At 36.1% G+C, this 21,023-nt stretch overlaps 1 protein-coding gene across 1 annotated transcript; it reads left to right on the forward strand.

The window, feature by feature from the left end:
- Window positions 1–4,638: 4,638 nt before the first annotated feature.
- LOC131145516 (PHD finger protein ING2) lies at window positions 4,639–18,354 on the forward strand. The gene is made up of 7 exons (XM_058094653.1): window positions 4,639–4,841; window positions 4,948–5,019; window positions 5,191–5,381; window positions 16,590–16,653; window positions 17,048–17,304; window positions 17,432–17,470; window positions 17,847–18,354. The coding sequence occupies exons 1-7, from the start codon at window positions 4,796–4,798 to the stop codon at window positions 17,949–17,951; spliced, it is 774 nt and encodes a 257-aa protein (XP_057950636.1). The 5' UTR covers window positions 4,639–4,795; the 3' UTR covers window positions 17,952–18,354.
- The last annotated feature ends 2,669 nt before the right edge of the window (window positions 18,355–21,023 follow it).

The raw sequence follows: 21,023 nt of genomic DNA on the forward strand, positions 1-21,023 counted from the left end.
TTCAGGGGGAGCAACGTCACTTAAGATGTAATCACTTGGTATCATATTAATCAAATTTCGGTATTACATTAATCAACATTTGGTATCAACAATTGGTATCAAAAAAAAAAATCGACATAACATTTAATCAACAATTGGTATCCTCATGTAATCTTTGAAATTTATGCGTTAGTAAAGGGGATAGTTGATGTCAAAAAGCATGAGAAGAAATTTTTTTTAACTAATGGTTGAACACGTTTAAAACCTTAAGATTTCTAAGGGGAGAAGAATATCAGGGTATGTCTACTTCATGTTTTATTATTTTAAACCTTTTTGTTGATGTCAAAAGGGGGAGAAAATTGGGAGTAAAAATAATAGAAATCAGGAGAAAAAGCATAAATAAGAGAAATCGAGAAAAAGGAGCGAAAATTAAAACTTGTTGTTAGGGAGAAATATTAGGAACAAAAACTGTTGGCAAAACTAATTGTGCAAAAGGGGGAGAAGTATAATAACAAATATTGTTGAAACATCATAAGCATATTGTCATTCATTGAATATTTGATATATTAATTAAGGGGGAGCCTTGTTTGGCGTAACCCATTATATATATTTTTACTAGTGCATTTGTCATCATCAAAAAATGGGAGATTGTTGACTCTACGAGTCCAATCTAGGTTTGGTAATGACAAATCACTTGGTATTTGATCTGTGCATTGAATTTGTGAACAGGAACCATATTAAGCATGCACGGAAGGATAACGAGTCATGGAAGCCTTAAAGTAAAGCACACATATCTTGGCAAGATCCATGGAACTCAAAGAGTACAAGAATCAAGATGCAAATGGCAAAGTTCAAGCACATATTGGGAATGGGTACTTAGACCTCATGTATTTATATTTTCGTATGATTTAACTTGAGACTCAATATATACCTTAGAATAACTTTGGGACTCATGCATTTCATGAACATCATTAGGGGACATTCATGGACTTAGAATTAATGTCAAAACCCTGAAAAATATTTTTTATGGAAGAGTCAAGAAATAAAACAAAACACATATTTGAACTGGAAAGTAAATATGCAAAAATTAGGAACTTCAGATAACTGAACTTTAAGTTCAGTTGACTAAAGAATTTCCTCAGACGTCTGAAGAATAAGCTCGGTAGTCTGAAGATTTATGGGTGAAAAACAAAAACTGGCAGAAGCATTTCAGATAACTGAACCTTGACCTCGGTCGTTTGAACTCAACACTTCGGTCATCTAACCCTGTGTCCAGGCTATTTTTTCGAAGGGTAAAAATGACTTCAGTTGTATGGGCCCTAGACCTCAATTGTTTGAACTTGCGAGAAAGATTAAAAATGTAATTTTTATTGAACAAACACGCGAGCTATCTTATGATCCAACGGTTGAGATCAATTCTAAGGGTAAGACACTATATATACTGAATATCTAAACACTAGGATGTTAGCCACACGAGAAAAGAAAAACGTAAAAAGCTAAGACACACAAGAAGAAAAGAACACATCTTATTGAGAAACTTGTGTTGATTGCAATACGATTACCTACACTTTAGCGTCTACACATCATCTTTGGGCAAATCACCTCAGACAATCTAAAGGGATCTCGATTATACATCTTGTGCTTCAACTTGGATTGAGGTTTGGTTAATATATTTAGTTTTATCAAAGAATCTCATATCAACATTTTGTTTTGATATCTTTAGAGAAGTTTGATATTGAGTTTTCACATTCATATAAAGATCGTTTTTGAAAAACTCAATACTTGAGAAAGTTTATTTTTATTTGACCATTGATTAAAGATTTTTCATTCAAGTGTGTTCTAAATTTAAGGCTGATATTTTTTAATACATCTAAACTATTTGAATATATATATATATATATATATATATATTGAAGGATATTTTCTGAAAAACAAATATTAAGTTTGTTGATCTTTGGTATTATCATCTTAGAGATACATACATACATATATATATATAAATATACACACACATTAAGTCAATACTATCAAGATCACATTGAGTTTGAAATATTTAGAGAAATATTGTTTGTTTGACAAAGTGTGTTTAGCATCTTTGCAATCTACAAAATTACTTTTATATTCAAAGATCTAACCTAAGTTTCTCCGAAGTATTGATTCATACAAACATTTTGGGAGATTTGGTAAAAAGAGAATTGTGTGTTAAAGCATATCATACATAAACGATTGTATTGTTTCATACATTTTGAGTTTCAAGTTATATCATATGTTAAATGTATTAGGAATTTGAATTGTACTCACAAACTTTTGTTTGGAAGTATTGTTTGAGTGTTTTTTTTTTTTTTAGATTCTATTGTATACACGGTTCGGTGTGTGAACTGATGTTTGAAGAGAGAGTTGTATCTCTTGTAAGAAGCAGAGTAGGAGGGAGTTGTACCTCTTGTAAGCAGCGAATTGTACTGGAAGCTCCATCCCAATTTAAGGAGCAGAGATTTTAGTGAAATCTTTGAGTGGTTGCTCAAGGCGAGGACGTAAGCCGAGTTAGCTGAACCTCGTAAAAATCGCGTTTTTCTTCTCTCTTCCCTTTACTTTTTACTTTCAGCACTATATTTAAATTGTTCATATTATATGTGTAGGTTGAATAACATTACACACAATTAATTAGGTAAAAAAAACTTATTGATAAAATCAATTTAAGTAAGTTATAAATCCCAACAATTGATTTGGTAAATAAATAAATAGGAATTAAGTGGTAAATATGATCAAATATTTTTAAAATACCCAATTCACCCCCCTCTTGGGATTACACCTAATTCAACACCCTGCATTCATATACTTTAGTTTAATTGGTTAATCTTTAAAAACAATTGACGTAATTTATTCTCCTTACCTTAGTCCTGGAGTGGTGCCTACGGCGTCCCAATCATGAATCCACTCCAATTAAAATGTTCGTGGCAGAAATTAGAGCTCAGGGATATTTTCCGTTCTTCATTCGATGTAGGTTTTGCCAAGAAATTGAAGAGAGAGAAAGAGTTGAGGAGAGAGAGAGAGAGAGGAGATCCTTCAAGAAGATATATATATATTATAATATTATTATATAATATTATATTATTTAATTAATAATTATTATTAATTATTTATTTAATTTAATTTTTTTTTTGGATCACACTTACTCACATATTATTTTTGGGATCGTTAGAAAGACATGCACATTTCATATTCTATGTAGCATGGATTAGGATTAAGGTGAGTTGTATACCCACTTGGTTGGAGTTACTCCTCCTCGACAAAGAGATGCACTAGATGACTTGCATCTGACTAAAGTAACATTGGATTTCTATAAGTCAGTTTTAAAAAAGTAAAACAGGCTTATGGAAAGTCAATTTATGTATAAAATCGATAAAAAAGGATCAAGGTGGTTTCTTAATCATCTCTCTCTCTCTCTCATTTTAATTTATTATGGTTTCTTAATTTCTGACATTTCTTGTTCATCTATGTACTTTCCCATGTAGAGCTCATGATGTTTTACGACTTCATGGTTTTGATAAATTAAGGATTAAGGTGTGTGAAAGAGATGACTTTTCCAACAACATGCAATAATAACAAAAAATAAATGGAGTATATCCATTGTAAAACTGCTTTTTCTACTATCATAGAATGCTAAATATATACTTCTCTTTTGCAAAAAAACGTAATCATTAATAACTTAGATTATTCCCTAATCTTTTTATATATTTATCATGAACATTAATGACAGACTTGGATATTTTCTTAATGAACTCAAATGTGAGTGTGCCCGTACCTTTTAAGCCATTTGTAACTTGGAAGTCATGTCAATCATATCCAACATAAACTGGATTGTTAATATTTTTATGCCCAAATTTGTATTAGCCATGATCTACCCTTTTTGTAGGACTGCTAGATAAATCATAATCATTTATGCACATTTAAATGCCGACAATGCGTCTGGGGTTGAACAGTTTGCAGTGAGCTGATCATAGACTTCTCCATTGGACACGAAGGCCTGCCTTCTATGATCTATATCAGATTAGTTTTGTTAGACTTGACTAACACTTAATCACGACATTGATGGAACGGCGGAAGCCTGAGACACACATCTTCCATCTTTGATGCAGCACGGATCAAGATTGAGACGAGCACTATACTAGCTTACTTTGAGTTACTTTCCCTCCATGAAAAGATGCACTAGATAGCTATTACCTAGCCCCTAACTTTGCCATGGATAGACAATATGTTTCATTATCTACTCAAGGATATTAACATGGAGACAATGAAGTGGTCTCCTTTCATTAACTCATGTATATGTGTGTGTGCGCCTATATATATAAAAATTAAAACTTATGCACTAAAAAATTTTATATGCATGGAAAGTTTGTTAGTAAATCGCCATAAGTGTGTTAACTGCATGTATGCATAGGTAATGATTGAGCATAAAAATTTGTTAATAAACCAATTGATTTTTAAAAAATCAATTTTGAGCTGGCCAAATTATTTCAAATTTATCAAATTCACATTTTTGAAAAGTTAATTTTTCCTTTTTTAAAATAAATTATTTGTTGACATTGTAAATATTGAATGAACTCTCAAAACAAATGTGTGTTTTTGAATATAAAAAATATATTTTTGGGGGAAAAAAATAAATAAATAAACTCAGCTCGGCGGCACGATCATGCTGGCCACTATTGAAGCGACGTCGTTCTGGTCAGTTCCCGCTTGCCCTGTGAATTCCTTCTTTCTCGATGAAATGCGGGAACAAAGAACCTGACTGTAAACCCTAGAGCGCACAACCCTACCAATGGCAATTGCACGAACCGGGGTGTTCGTTGACGACTATTTGGAGTGTACAGCTCTCCTCTCTTTCTTCACTTTCTGTCCCTCTTAATTCCTGTAATTGTTTGAAAAATTACTTATAAGCTGATTTTTTTTTTCTTTTGAAATTCAAATAAGATTCAAACACTTTGCCAGCAGAGCTCCAGAGGCTTCTCAACACCATTAGAGAACTGGACGAACGATCACAAGGTGTGTACGGATTTTTTCAATGTCCCCCCAGCAAAATAAATATATGTTTTATTTACCTCTTTAGTTTTCCTTTTACTTTCATGCTTGATTCTTCGGTTTTTATTTGTTTATTTTTTTGATGCGTGATGTTGAAGTCTTTTTTTGTTTGTTTGTTTGATTATACAATGAAAGCCATGATAAATCAGACACGGCAGCAGATGAAATACTGCTTGGGATTTTCTTCTCAGAGTTCAAGGAAAGGGATTCCTGAAGATGACGATGAAGTATTTGAAAAAATGCGAAAGGATATAGAGGCAAACCAGGATAATGCTTTAAGCCTCTGCACTGAAAAAGTTCTACTGGCACGGCAAGCCTATGATCTCGTGAGCTTCTTCCTTCCTTCTTTTCATATCGATTCATTTATCAATTTTTGTATAACCTTATTAAGCATTTCCATTTGCCATTGTGGTTCATGAATTGATCAAAATGCTCCATTTACTAGATTACTTCTTCAATATTGGGTTTGTTAGAAGATAGTCTGATAACAGTATTAAGGTCAGTGTGGTTTCTGTTTTGGAGAGGCTTATGAGAGATTCTTTGTGGTCAGATACAAGGATAAGAAGAGGATTTGCCTTTGTTAGCTGGGGCAGAGTTAAGAGACTTAACAACTTTTTTTTTTTTTGGGGGGGGGGGGGGGGGGGTGTTATTAAAAGTATGGTATGCATTGGAATGGTTAGGATACTAGAGAAAGTGGTATTGGTTCTCAAAATTTATTTCTCAAGTTGCCCATTTTTCTATCCTTTTACCTAGTTCCTAGTTGGTAATGAGAACCTCATTCAGTTTGGGAGGATGTTTAGGTAGGTGGGGCTTTGTTGGAGTCGTTGATTCCTTGTCCTTTTAGATTGTCCTCAATGCATAATGCCTAATTCCTCTAATTTTCTGGACGGGGGCTCACTTTCTTCAAGTTTACATTTTTTCATAAATCTCAACGAAAGAGTGGCTGATGAGCTTATTATGTTGTCTAGAGCTTTAGATTCTTTAATTCCCCAAATAAAGAATGATTTGAGATTTGGGTTGGGATCCTAAGAATGCTTCTAGTTTTTTTATTTGAAACATTTTTCCCATCTTGTGTGTCAAGTGTAGTACATAGAATTAAAATAGGTTGGGTAAATTGGAGGAGTGCATCAGGTGTGTTGTGTGATCGTAGAATATCCTTAAAATTAAAAAGAAAATTTAATAAGACGGCTATAAGGCCAACTATGCTTTATGGTTCAGAATGTTGGACTACTAAGAAACAACATGTACAAAGAGTAAAAATTGCTGAAATGCAGGTGGATGAGTGGTATAATATTAAAAGATAAAGTAATAAACAAGCATACGCACAATAATTTAGGCACAACGCTGGTTGAAGACATGATAAAGGAGGGGCGGCTTAGATGGCTTGGGCATTTGAAACACAGGCTTTCTACAACACTTGTGAGGAGGAGTGAGTTAGTTATTGTTTCTAGTATAAAAAGGAGTTGGGGTAGGCCTAAAATAACTTGGAATGAGGTAGTGAGGAAGGATTTAATAGCCCTTAATCTAATAGAAGAAAATGGTCTCGATTGGGTGAATTGGCGGAAAAGGATTCATGTAGCCAACCCCACTTAGTGAAACTTAAGGCTTGTTGTTGTTGTTGCGTTTTCTATCATAAGTAGATATCTTCTAGTTCTCATTCTTTCCCTTTTGAACAATGCTATTTCAAAGGCTTAAGGATTGTATAGAACCACTCATAGAAAAGTACTTATATGAAAAGTACTTTTCTAATAGTATTATGGGAGTACTTGTTAAAAGTACCTTTTTAGATAAGTAATTTTTTTTTTTCAGAAAATACTGATTTTCTAAAAAATGGAGTTTGGAAAAATGAATTTTAAAATAAGTACTTAAGTACTTATTTAAGTGTAAACTAAACACTACTTATTGACACAAGTAGTTATTTAAGTCCCTTTCATAATAAGTACTTATTTTTAAGACGTTCCAAACTGGGGCTAAGGCTCTTTTTAAGATCGGGGCTTTCATGTAGACTATGACTCTTAGTAGGATTCATACTTATGACTTGTTGCAGGTAAGGAGGCCTTATGGCTATTTGCTCGAATTTTTGCATTATGAGTTCAAGGTCATACTAATGAGCATCATTTTCTTCATTGTTGGGTGCTAAACATATATGGACCAACCTTTGTTCTATTTTTTATTAGGCGAGGGTTTTACCACATACTGGTGAAGTTGTTTTGATGGAGAGGTTTTGGGAGGACTAAGAAAGGGATGGTGTTGTGGAAGTATGCAGTATTCACTCTTTTTTTGACTTTGTGGCTTGAGAGGAATGCTAGGATCTTTAATGGAAAATCAACACCGTCACATTTATTATGAGAGAGTTATTTTTCCTGCCTCTTTTTGGTACATCCTTTTGGAAATTTAACTGACTGACCTCTAGAGGAAATTTTGATTGCGAAAATTAGAAGAGAGTTCATTAATGTTCTCTATTGATTGTAAATGGATTATGTATAGATGATACTGGAATAGAATAGCTCCCGAAACCCCTCTTTCCTCCCTTGCTCCCATGAAGGAAGGGGGCTATAGATGATCAGTTCATATTGAAGGGAACACATTTGATTTGAGAAAGGTCTATTCATACTTGAGTGCAACCTGACTTCAAATTAGTTGTTGAGGATTTCTTCGGCAGAGGAAAAATTATTCTTAAATGGATTATTGTCTGTGTTTGGAAGGTTGGGATAGGGATTTTGAAGTGTTCAATTTCATAGTGTCATGTATTGGATGGTGATTCGATCAGTGAAGATGGGATGCTTGTGGAGTTATGTTTGTGCTAGAAAGGAAAGCATTTCTCAGTATTTGTTCCTACTAAATTGAAAGGGGATGGATTTCGAGGCTTTTTGCAGAATTCTGCATGCTAGAAAGGGGTTTTCTTCCTGGTAGTGGTGTTGAAGGTAAGTTTACTATCAATGCTTCATCATGGTGCCATATTGATGGTGGAAGGAATCAAGGTTTGTGCTCAATGTTCGGTGCGATGCAGGATGGGCAGCTTATTCTTGCATTGTTGGCAGCCAACCACCTTTACGGGGTTATGATGCTCACAATAGAGGTGGCTAGGGGATACAAGAAGACGGGGTGGAGTGAACCGAGCTGTTTAACAACAATTTTGGACTTGGGCCAGCCCTTGGGTAGCTAGGGTGTGTTAGGCTAAGATTTTTGTAGGATTCAACTGGCTGAATGATATGAGATTGAACTAGATATGTATCTTATCTTGTGTTTGGTCTGCCATCTATAAGATAAAGGATATGACATAGGTGGAATTTTCTTCTTTTGCCCTTTTGAGTTTTATGCCTTCTAACTCCCTTGGTCTGAGCTGACCAATGGGCATGGGGTGGGGGGACCAGCCAGCTCTAGCCCATGTGAGGAGGCTAAGAAACCTGCCTTAACTTGTGCTAGCCTACAATTGTGCAGCACCAAACAAAGGCCAAGGTAACCAAGCCGACTCCATGAAACAAACACACCCAAAGCGCATTGTTGAAGTTAATTCCCAAATGGGCTGAGCTAGCATAGTCTTTCTAAGGGAACATGCCCATTGCTCTAAAGATGTAGTTCGTGATGGAGTTATGTATGTGAAGGTCAATGATGCTGACCAACAGAATTCAGAGGTGCATTTTGCAAGTCAGAATAATTTAGGGGGGCAAGCTGCTGGCCAGAAGCCTTTGCTTATGGCCTCAGTCCTGTATCCATAACTGGGGCTCATTTAATGGAAAAAGTGGAGTTATTATTGGGAAGGACTCTAAGGCTGTGCTGGTGGAAGTGGAGTGTGCTTGTGCTTACGGATTAGTGGGTCAAGTGGGCTTTTAATAAAGCATTTTTTTGGTGGGTCAATGATGTAGGAAAGGGAAGTTGTTGTGTTGATGAGGCATCCAGAAGGCAAAACATGGATTTGAATTTAGAGGCCAGACATGGATTAGGAGTGTGTTAATGTGGGACTTAAGATTGCTAAGGTATGTAATAAGTCCAACTCTACCAAGGTGTGTACATGTTGGACAACCAGGTAGGAGGGTTAGGTAAGGGGAACTTGCTTGTTGATTATAAACCTACTTTGAGTGTGCAATGGAAATTTTTAAGAAGACATTGTGATGGTAGCACATATATTGAGGAACATCATAATTGCTCAAACATGGAATTTGGTTAAAGGATAATGAAGTGGATCATATGAAGGATAAAAAGAAATGGATTGATGCTTTGAGACATGAGAGTGAATTTGATAGTGACTTTGTCTATGATTGTGGTTTATTATTGGATGAGGTTTGTGAACACTGGTTATGTTTTTGATTCATTTGATTTACTTGGGGATATTTCTCATGTCGCCATCTCCACTTGAAGATTTGGAGGATGTTTCTATTTGAGGAGGATAATTTGAGTAAAAAAACAAGTAGGGGAGTAAACAATGTGGGAGTGGGACTTTGCCCACACCTAGAGAGGAGATTAGTGGTGAGGATCTTGAAGCTGAACAGCTAATGGGCAATATAGGATTGTCATTCTTTGATCCTGGGGGGAAAAAGTTGGTTTGGATGGTGGTAGAATTAAGAAAAGTCAACATGGATCAGCAAATTTGCATTGCGCTGTTAATATGATGGAAAGAGGTTGAAGAGGGGTTTTGTAATTTATATTTTGTTAGTTTTTATTAGCCATTTTGAAGGTTTATTGCCCCCCCCCCCTCCTTTCATGATTGTAATCTCTTTACTCTTTTCTAACACATTTTCTTCTATTATCTGAAAAATGGTTTATATATAATTTAGAATTGTAAGTGCTTAATCCTATTGCTAAATGTCCATTTTAGCTACAGCCTACAATTGGTATAGTTCCCTCTATTTGAGAGATCATTAATTCTTGCTACAACATGCTAATGACAAACCTTTATTGACATTTTGTTTATTTTTTCTAGTGCTGTGGTTTACCAAGTTATTTTGTGAGGCATGGCTGCAAGACATTGGTTGTATGTGCAATATAACACAGGCACAAGTGTCAAGGTCCCACATTAGATGTGTACAAGGGAGATATTGGTCATATAAGATGCGTAAGGCTTCAATCTTGTGAGGCAAAGGGCAGCCCGATGCATAAAACTCCCCCATATGCGTGGTTGAGGGAAGGGGCGGACAATGATGGCTCTATAGTGTGCAGCCTTATCTTGCTTTTTTCCTAGAGGTTGTTTCCATGCTTTGGACCCATTACCTTTAGGTCACACGGCGACAACTCAACTATTGTGCCAAGGCTCCGCTTCGCTTCAATCTTGTGTGGCGCCTTGGTAAAAATTGTGAGGCCTATGGGTCGAGACTGTTGGACGCTCCTTTTATGGGTGAGCTGTTGAAGCTTGCCACGAGCTTCATGCTTCATGTTTTTGGGATAAAATTGCTTCTCGATCTCCTTCTTGAAATTATCCTAAGTGTTGATCATGCAAGTGCCTTTCCTCATTCAAGAATGTCTTTGTCTCTCCCACACCATTGCAAAATCCAAAAGTTAAAGAGGGGCGGTCTTAAAGTTCGTAGAATCCTACCTTATGCCCATATCCTCAAAATATTATTGAAGGCTCCATGAGAAAGTATCAAATTCTCTAGCATTCCTAGAGCTACCATAAAAGTTTGGTTGTAGAACATCAATTTTAGATGTCAAGTGGGTAGTAATATTACTTTGGGTCATCATTATCTTTAGAAGAGATTAGTAAACCTTTATCTCCTTGATTTCTTCCTTCATGGCCACAGATTGGCATGGTGTAGCCCTTCAAGACATCAAGTTGGTTCCTCCATGGATCCACTATGGAGTTGAAGAGGCCTTGCATCTTCCTTTGAAGCTCTTTGTCTCGTGACTCAAGCCTTTCGATGCATTGACCAATCTCCTTAATCGTATCTTGTCCATCGGCCATGACAAACTCCAACTTAGCAAGCCACACATCCATGGAAGCCAAAATGTCTCTTGAGTGAGATTTTCCTTTCTTCCCTTGTTGGTATAATGTTGCTCTCTTGCACTGGTAATGCTAGAATTTAACATCTTGTGTTGTCACATCCCCACATAGTCATGCTCTAATACCAGTTGTCATGGCTAAGAAATTCCAACACTTTTTTGCGCAGCACTTAGACACTCTTGAAAGACTTAGAGTGCTAAGTCAACCTTAATCTATTGGAATCGAGCCTATAAAGTAATGAATGAAAGTTCTAGGAGAGTAATGCAAGTAAAAAGATTCTTATAGCTCACTTTGCTTGGATCCTTACCAACTGAATTTCTCCTCCTATTTATACTACCTCCACCTCCTTAACCAATAGTTAAGATTGATACCAATAGTTGAGATCGATTTGGTTCTACTATTTACAATGAGCATCTAGAATGCTTCGTGGAAATATTTTCAACCGTTTTAATTCTTTATAATAATTACATTTTCTAGATCTGTATTCGACTATAGACACAAATCCACGAAAATGTCCATTTAATGCCCACATAAATATTCAATTGGCGCCATGTGACCAATTTGGTGAGTTGTGGTAGAAGACCATGGTGCATGGATTAGAAGCTCGTGCTTTGGTGGATATGGGTGTTTCCAACAATTTCATCAAAGTAAAGCCAGTCAAAAACTAGGGATAAACAATATGAAGGAGCAAGGGTGGCTTAAGTCTATGAATTCTGAGGCCTAGTCTATCTATGGTGTGGCATACGGGGTAAACCCATGCCTTAAGGAATGATTTGGCTAGGTGGATCTATCGTGGCGCCCATGGATGACCCCTTATGGTCCTTGTGATGGAGTTCCTAGATGGTGTTTGGACCTTTCCACTCCCCTTTGCCGACACCATGTGCATCTTGAAGGAGGGAAGTGCTTGCATGGCACAAATCACTTGTGAAGCATACATTGAAGCTAAGCGTCTTTCCATCTTGCAACTCTATAAACGCATAAAAAGAAAGGAACCAAAGGAGATTCTACCCATAGAGACCCAACATGTACTAGAAAACTACAAGGATGTTATGCTGGTGGAGCTATCAAAGAGGCTACCATCTAAAAGGGAGGTGGACCATAAGATCAAGTTTGAACTTGGTGCAAAACTTCTAGCCATGGTTCCATTACCATATCAAAGGGCTTCTTCCGAGCTAGTAGAACTCAAGGAGCTATTAGTTGTGGGCTACATACTACCATCTAAAGCCCCTATGATGCACCCATTCTCTTTCAAAGGAAGCAAACTGGCTCTCTTTGCCTATGCATCAACTATAGGGCACTTAACAAGATCATAGTGAAGAACAAATATCTCATTCCATTAATTGCAGATTTGTTCAACGAACTTGAAGATGCATGGCTGGTATACCAAGTTGGACTTTATACTGAGTAAAAAATTGATGAAAGGGACAAATCTAAAACCGCATGCATAACACGCTATGGTTTTTATGAATTCTTGGTTATGCCTTTGGCCTTGCAAATGCTCTTGCTACTCTTTGTACTTTTATGAATTGTGTATTCTAACTCTTCTTGGATAAACTTGTTGTGGTGCATTTTGATGATATTGTAGTGTATAGCTAGACCCTTGTAGAAGCACTATAGCAAGTCCTGCGAGTGCTAAAAGAGAATGAACTCTGTGAAAAAGAAGAAATGTGCCTTTGCTCATGATGAGGTGACATTCTTGGACCACATAGTAGATTAGTAGGAGGCAGGGAAGCTTCACATGGATTAGGCCAAGGTGCGAGCTGTCCAAGAATGGGAGCCATCAAGTTAAGTGTCCGAGTTGAGATCTTTCCTCAGTTTGATAAAATATTATCAACAGTTCATCAAGGGATATTCATCCTTAATGGCACCCTCGGCAGACCTGCTCAAGAAGAATTGAACATGGGAGGGAGTTGGACAGCAAATGTGGCAGGGCCTTTGAAGTACTGAAGAAGGCCATCATAGAGGAGCCAATGTCAGTCATCCTTGACTGTACCAAACCTTACAAGTGTGTACTAACATTTTAAATTTCACTATTAGAGGGGTGTTGATGAAGGAAAGTCATCTTATTGCTTACGAGAGCTGAAAACTCAATGATACTGATAGATGATATTGGAGTATACCATCCAAGACGGATTTGGTATATTGCCTTTGTACCTGGAAACAATTCTTATTGGGGATGAGATTTGTGGCAAAGATCGTGCGACTACCAGTTCCTCATTAAAAAAATGTTCTCCTCAACACAAGTGCAGTGGCAAGATTTCTTAGCAGAGTTTGATATGCTTGAAGTACATGCCAGGTAAGACTAATTTGGTACCATATGCACTAACCTAACCTAGAAGCCCAAGTTAGCAGCCATTAGTAGACCCTAAAGCGCCTTGGCAAATTGAATCCAGGAGGGGTTAGAGCATGATCCTCTAGCCAAGTCCATGATGGACTACATTAAAAATGGGAAAATGCAGCGATTTAGGCTGAAGGATGGTCTACTCTTCACTAAAGGGAGTTGTATGTATGTGCCCAAGTGAGTAAACTTAAGGAAGAATATTCTTAAGGAGTGCCATCACTCCGAATGGGTTGGACATCCAAGGATCCTTCATGCACTTGCATTGATGAAGGATTCTTATTGGCCAAAGATAAGGGACAGCGTAGAGATCTATGTACGAACTTGTCTTTTATGCCTACAAGACAAGATGGACCAACACCGAACCGAAAAATTGTTGAGGCCTTTGCTAATACTTGAATGCCCTTGAGAAAGCTTTGTTATGGATTTCATCAATTGTTTACCCAATTCCAAAGGGCATGGTACGATCATGGTCGTGGTGGATAGATTTTTCAAGTATGGGTGACTGTACATAAGAAGTGGCTCATCAATTGCTTAAGCATTGGGCAGTTCCAATTAACATATTAAGTGATTGGGATGGAAGATTCATGGGGCAATTTTGGATGGAACTCCTCTAACTCATGGGTTTGAATCTCATCTTATCCACAAGCCTACATCCATTAATTGATAGCCAAACAGAAAGGGTGAATGCTCTGTTGGAGATATGTCACACTATGTGAATGCTAACCAAAAGGATTGAGCAAAGTTGCTTGACATAGGTCAATTCTACTAAATGAGTCCAAACATGAAAGCCCTTTTGAGCTAGCCATAGGACAACAACTGTTGATGCTCAATACCATTGCTACAGAGTATATGGGCAACATACACCCTTTCAATAGGCTAACCAAGAAATCCCCTTTTCAATCCATTGCCACTATGATTAATAGGGTACTTCAATTTGCTAACTAGACTTCCCTACATGAGCACCAGGGATGGGCAACATACCAACCTCAAATTGCTCATTTGTTTTGTCTTTCATTTCTTTTTCTATCATAAAAACTGTAAACTGTCCAGCGGATATGGGAGACCATTAGAAATATCAGCCAATAAATCAGAAAACTCTGATTCATATCCAAATTGATCATGTACCTTATCTGAAAGTAATCCTCCCTCAAAAGCAAAATCACTACCTGACGCACTTCATCATCCAATGCATCTCCCCATTTCTTCTTCTTCTTCTTCTTCTTAATAGGGTTTTCCTCATTTCTTTTCAGCACCTTAGCTGCATGTCTGAACAATTAGGTCTCTCAACAGGAGAATTCCTTTCTACCATGTCCTTCCCCAATGCCCAGAGTATAAATCCTTGATGTTACTGTCTTTACCTTAGTTATAGTCTTTGCCACCTTACTGGGCCCCATATTTGCATTATTAAAGCCCTTGCTATCTTGATACCTATCTGATCATCAACCACATTTGCCTCTGTCTGCCTTTTCTTCTTCTCTTGTACTTTTCCTAACACTCAATCCTCCCATGATAAGCCTGTGTAATGTTTCTTGGCCTGCAAACTAATTCTCCCCTTGCACTCCAGCACACTTGACAAAAAACTCACGACCGCCACTCAAAATGTTACCACTCCCCAGAGAAAGAACACTCATTGAGCCATGGATCTTCTTCTCCTCCACCTGAGCTCTTTGTTGGTCCCAACACTTTTGCAGCTGTCCTGTGCCCCATTGTCCTCTCCTTCAAATTTTTCAATCTGTAATAATTTCTGGGACTCCAGTCCAGCCATCTGTCATGCTCTCTTCTTGTATACTGGACCTCCGAATTATGTCTGACAACAGCATGGGCCTTGCTGGCCCCAAATTCCAAATTTTGAGCAATAGACCTGGTCTCTTAAAATAGTGTCCTGACCCTCTACGGAGTTTCAATCAACCAGGCCTTTCTACTGAGAAATTGGCCCAAGTCCCAAACAATTGTTGAACATCCCGGCCCTCTTCACCCCATCTTCCTCATGTGGTCATCCTTGATAGACTAGCCTCTTTATGCAGGTGATTGGCTGCTGACCTATAACAAGCTAGCAGCTCAACCTGCATCGCACCCTCAATTATCATGGGACTTGTTTCTTTCCCCCCATCACTACCTGGCTTCATGATCCATCAGCATTCCAAAACTCCTCACTGTCAACACCTCCACCTGGAAGAAAAACTATGAATTGCTTACTTTCTAGCCTGAACCTAATTCCAGCAGCTTCCCCAAATCCGCTAATTGAACCCCCATCCAGTACAACAGCACCAAATCACACGCATTGACATCCCCGTCATAACCTTCCAAACAGTGGCAGAATACCTTTAGAAAACCACTTCGCTGATACTGAATTGATTCTTGCCCAATTAATTTTGATTCAGGCTGAAGCTCAAGTATGAAAAGAAACTTGCCCTTTCCCACTCTCCAATATCAGATCAAAGGTTTCTCACCCCTTCCTTGTTGGACTAGAGCATCCATATGACAGTGCAGAATCAATGACAGGCATGGGGAGAAAGAGGGAGGTTTCACAAGACTCATTGCAAGAGTATCAATGTGCCAAGAGTAATAAATGAGCAAAATATTAAGTGTAAGTTCTCAAAATTCTGCATCTTTCCACTTTCACTTGTGATAATTGTGGAAGAATTATTCAGACTTGCAGTATATTAGTCAGATAATGTGTTGATAAATGGAGTAAAAATGAAGCTGGAAACAATAAGATGTGCTCTACCCCAGTGTACAATGTAAATAGTATTCGAAAATAACTCCCAAGGGATTGTGTTTTTTAATGATATATGTGGACACACCATCTGGTATTCAACATTAAACAATTGTCATCAATTTCATCTCAAAGTTTTGAGTCAAATTGTTCCTATCATGGAGAGATATCTCGTCTGACCTTGGGAAATTTATGACATTACTTCTGTTTTTTTATGCATTACTGTTTGCTTCCAAAGATCCTTTACCATAAAAATATGTCTTTGGGCTGTGGCTTGCAATTTACAACTCTAGATATATGAATAGTTTATTTTTTTATTCTATTTTTTTCTCTCAAAGTATCAACCTTTTATGTTGCTCGAGGAGATCTCACTATCAATATATCCCTGCCAAAGAAAAAAAAATATTATAAAACTTTGGAATTTTATTTTAATATTTGTTCTCTTAGTCTCACTATCTTTGGAATGCGGTTACATTTTATGCTTAATTGTATGCTGAGAATTTTATCTTGCAGTATCTCCAAATTTTTGCATTTTTATTCAGATAGATAGCCATGTAAAACGGCTTGACGAGGACCTGGCCAACTTCGCAGAAGATCTAAAGCAAGGTATGATAAATGCATCTTTGATTCCATTCACAGTTATTTTCTATGCCTGGGATTATGATGGGATCCTAAAACAATCCAACAAGTTAAAACCAGTGAGGCTTTTGGTGCAAGTGAAGTGCTGGCTTTAGGAGCAGTAGACGCACGTCAACTTTCTGGTTTTTACCTTCTTTGCTATTCCATCATACTTGACTATCAAATTAAATTGCACTAAGCTTTCAGTCCCTTGAGCTAAAATGAATAGTCTTTTCGGGGTTATGCTTTTGGCGGACCCTATCTTGGTCTTTAAGGTTTGGTTTTTGTTGTGTGGATTGTGCTTTTCCATTTAATGCTTGATGCAGTTTATTTATTGCCTGTGCTTCATGTTTGTTATATTTTTCATTTTCCAATTTTTCAGAGGGAAAAATATCACCTGATGAGCCAGCAATCCTCCCCCCAATGCCTATAATTCCAAAAAACGAAAAGCGGAAGTCACTTTATGCAACACCTCAATCAAGGAGGGTGGACTACAGGGACAGGGATTGGGATCGAGAACGTGATAGGGATTTTGAGCTCATGCCTCCACCAGGCAGTCATAAAAAGGATTTTGTTGCACCCATTGATGCTGATCAACCTATTGATCCAAATGAACCAACCTACTGCGTCTGTCATCAGGTTTGAAATCTGCCATTTTGTTTCTGAAAATTTGTTTATTTTACCTTCTTCATTGCCATCAATGGCTCGTGTCCAATTCCACCTGTGTATGTGTATTTAAGGTACTGTAATCATTTTGATCTTTTAGGTGTCTTTTGGAGATATGATTGCTTGTGACAATGAAAACGTGAGTCTCTTTTTCCTCCCTGTGGTCTTTGTTTATTTGTCATATTTTTATTTTTTTCATTCATACCCATGCACACATGTACATATGCAAGTACGAATCTACGTACACTTGCATCTATGACTCTCTCTCTCTCTCTCTACCTCTTCGCGCTTGGCTATCCACTGCCCCTCTTAAGGTTCCCATTTCCCAGAGCACGGGCAGAAGGGTGAGAAGACAACATCTGGATGTAGTGCTTGAGATTACCTTTGCAGCTATGTGCTTTGACTGCTTCCTTTGCTTCATGGCCTGGTTGTATCATGATTTTTCAGAACCGTCTCTTAGGAACTGCAGTTATTGCCTCATTAACATATTTATTGTTGAATTGTTTCCTTGACAGTGCCAAGGTGGTGAATGGTTTCATTACTCCTGTGTTGGGCTTACACCTGAGACTAGATTCAAAGGAAAGTGGTATTGTCCAACCTGCAGATTGCTACCCCAATGATTATATATGTACATCACATTTGTTGACCTTTTGGCAAAATCTTGGTGGTTTTGATATTTTATTGGATTCGCTCGTGGCCTTTTGAGCATGTTAGGCAGGTGTCCCTTTTTAGGCCTTGAAAAGAAATGAGTTCTGTTCCGTTCTCGATATTCTGGTTTCGATGGTTTGGTTTTATGAAAAAAAAGCCAGAGCAGCTATGAATTTCAGTTCGAGCAATGACTGATAAGTCAGCAAATTGCTGGTTTCAGCTGTATATTTATTTCCAAATTATTTTGTATTATACCCATATCCAATTTTCCTATCCCGACTTTGTATATGGGCATAAAATGTTTAATAATTTGCCCTATTTTTACAGGCAAAATAGTCAAAATGCATTTTCCAGCCAGCAGTTTGGATTTGAATAGGTGAAGTCTGTCAGCTTATTTGACTCTGATTTGCTTGATGTAGACCAGAATGGCTTAGGAGAGGGAGAAATTTCAAAATTCTCGAGGATTTTATTTTAAAGCTCTATGAAATAGAGGTCTAAGATTAAAATATGAATTCTAATCTCAATTACGTTTCACATTCTATAGGGTAAATTAGATAGTTAACTCCAGTAGTAAGTATTATTGTATGACACTAAATTTAAAAATAACGCTGGTGTTCCTTTTTAATAATAATAATAATAATAAGAGTAAGCAAGCGGCTAATAAACAATGTTATTGGAATGATTTGGGAAAATAAAAAATAAGGGTTTATTTGGTATTGTTGTTTTTGGTTTTTCATAGTGAAAAAATAGATTATAAATAAATGTTTGTTTCTATTAGTTTTTCTGTTTTTGTTATTAATTTTTAGTTGTTTGCAATAAAAAAAAAATTTTAAATGAGATTTTATAATTTTCAGTTGTTTTGATAACTTGTGAGAAATTTTAATATTCAAAAATGGTTTTTTGAATTAAATTATTTATTTTATACATTTCTAAATTAAAATTAAAATTAAATGATCATATAAATTTAAATTAAAATATATATATATATATAAATTTTAAAAAATAATAATAAAGTCAATTATAAAATATTTTTCAAATGTCATGGCTAATAAAATTTTTATTGTAAAGTAAATTTTAAAAGTAAAACAATTAAGTAAAATAATAATAATAAATTTTATTTTTATTCTAGTAATTTTTTAATGTACATTATTTGTAATTTTACTATTTTAATAATATTTTTATAATATTTTGATTTAAATATAAAAATGAGTTTTTTTTTTAATTAACTTTATATTAGTTTATAAATGTTAACAAAATAGATTGTTGGTTTCTAATTTTTCGTTTTCGTTTTTCTAATTTTTGACAATGATACTAAACAACTCTTTTTTATTAATGTTATGATTGATATTTAATTATCCAATTTTCAATGCCAGTGGGTGTGTATGCATGCGTGAGCATAGCCTTGCTTCAATATGAGTTTAAAGGAGCTATTGATTGAAAAATAGCGAAATAGCTAGCACTTCAAAAACTAAAAATAAGAATTTCAATCACTAAAAAAATAAAATAAAAATGAAGCAAAAATTCATAGAACAAATAGAAAAGAACCAATGCAGGAATAGCATTTTAAATAAATGCCAGCACATTGTGTGTTGTATTTAGGTCACTTCAGACAATATGTAGACTTTTTTTTTTAAAAAAAAAAAATGCATACACAATTGATTCATAATGCTATATATCTCACCATTCTTCTTTTGGGAATACAAATTCTTGATTTTCTCTTCTTCTTCTTTTTTTGAAAAGAGCCAGAAGTCACCCACATAACAGTCACGTCTGAAGTTTATTAATAATCATTACTTATGATAGAGGAATACCGTGGAAACAAAATGACACATGAGACTTGCATAATAACTAGTAAAACACCCCATACATCAAACCAAACAAAAGAAGAAGACAAAACTATATTAATACCAAAAGAAAATCAATTAAGCATACCTCATCTCGATTTTCTCTCGTAGAACCCAAATGCATGCATATTATTTATTTCACATGATTCGACCAAGACAAACCCTAGAAGATAGTTCTTTAGCTGTTGGAACTATTGCGTAGGTGTCACCTGTATAGTTCTTTAGATAGGTGTTCATACAAAAAGTGTCAAAATTTCCACAATCTTATTCTAGCTAGGAATGTGATAGTGCATAAAATTTTTAATTCTCTCTTGTAGGAGTCGAATGCATGAACCATACGTCCGTAGTAGATCATTTGCAGTATGTCATTGATGGTTTGTGGGTTAGAAAGGAGTCTAAGGTTGAGGGAGATTCTTTTGGTCATGTTGTTGAGGATATGTTGTGTTGCTTTCATGCAGATTTTCTAGCAGCTTCCAAATGGAATGGATAATTCAATATCTTGTTTAATTTGATGAATGGAGATTGCTATTTTTGTATTTTTAATTATGAAGGATGGAATTTTTGTTCCATCTAGTAACAACAATGTGCATATGAGTGCACTGCTGATTTTACAATGTTTGGAATAAAATTCTCATGGCCATCCTGTAAAGTTCTGAATGAAGAGGGCACGTTGCTAGTTTCAAAACAAACATGACCAAAGTAGAACAAGTAAACCAGCGTAGAAAAGCACATGATCATCATAGAAGTAACAAGAAGTCAATGATAAATTCAAAAAGTGGCATGAGGTACAAATGTCCTAAGCTAGTGAAATCAATTCATCCACTCAGGATTACTTTTTGATGTTTCCATTTGTCTTGATACTTGATCATACTCTCAAGTCATTTGAAGAGGGCCCAATCAACTCTAAGTCCTTGTTTTTTCACTCTTTCTAAACTATATGAACAACAATCTAATAAGAATTACTTTATCCTTTTGATAATGCCATTACACATTTCACTTATGCAATGAAGTGAACATTCATTTTTTTTTTCTTTTGTGAATATGACCATCTAATATAAAACATTGTAATTTCTTTCTTATTTATATTCATCTTCTTGAACCAATAGATCTCACTAAAATTCTTAAAGTTTCCAAAGAGAGTTCAACAACTATTTACCTCAATCAATCACTATAGGAATAATATGGTTGCTCCTTCTAAGT

The sequence above is a fragment of the Malania oleifera genome, chromosome 13 (genome assembly GCF_029873635.1).
Source record: "Malania oleifera isolate guangnan ecotype guangnan chromosome 13, ASM2987363v1, whole genome shotgun sequence".
Taxonomy (NCBI): domain Eukaryota; kingdom Viridiplantae; phylum Streptophyta; class Magnoliopsida; order Santalales; family Ximeniaceae; genus Malania; species Malania oleifera.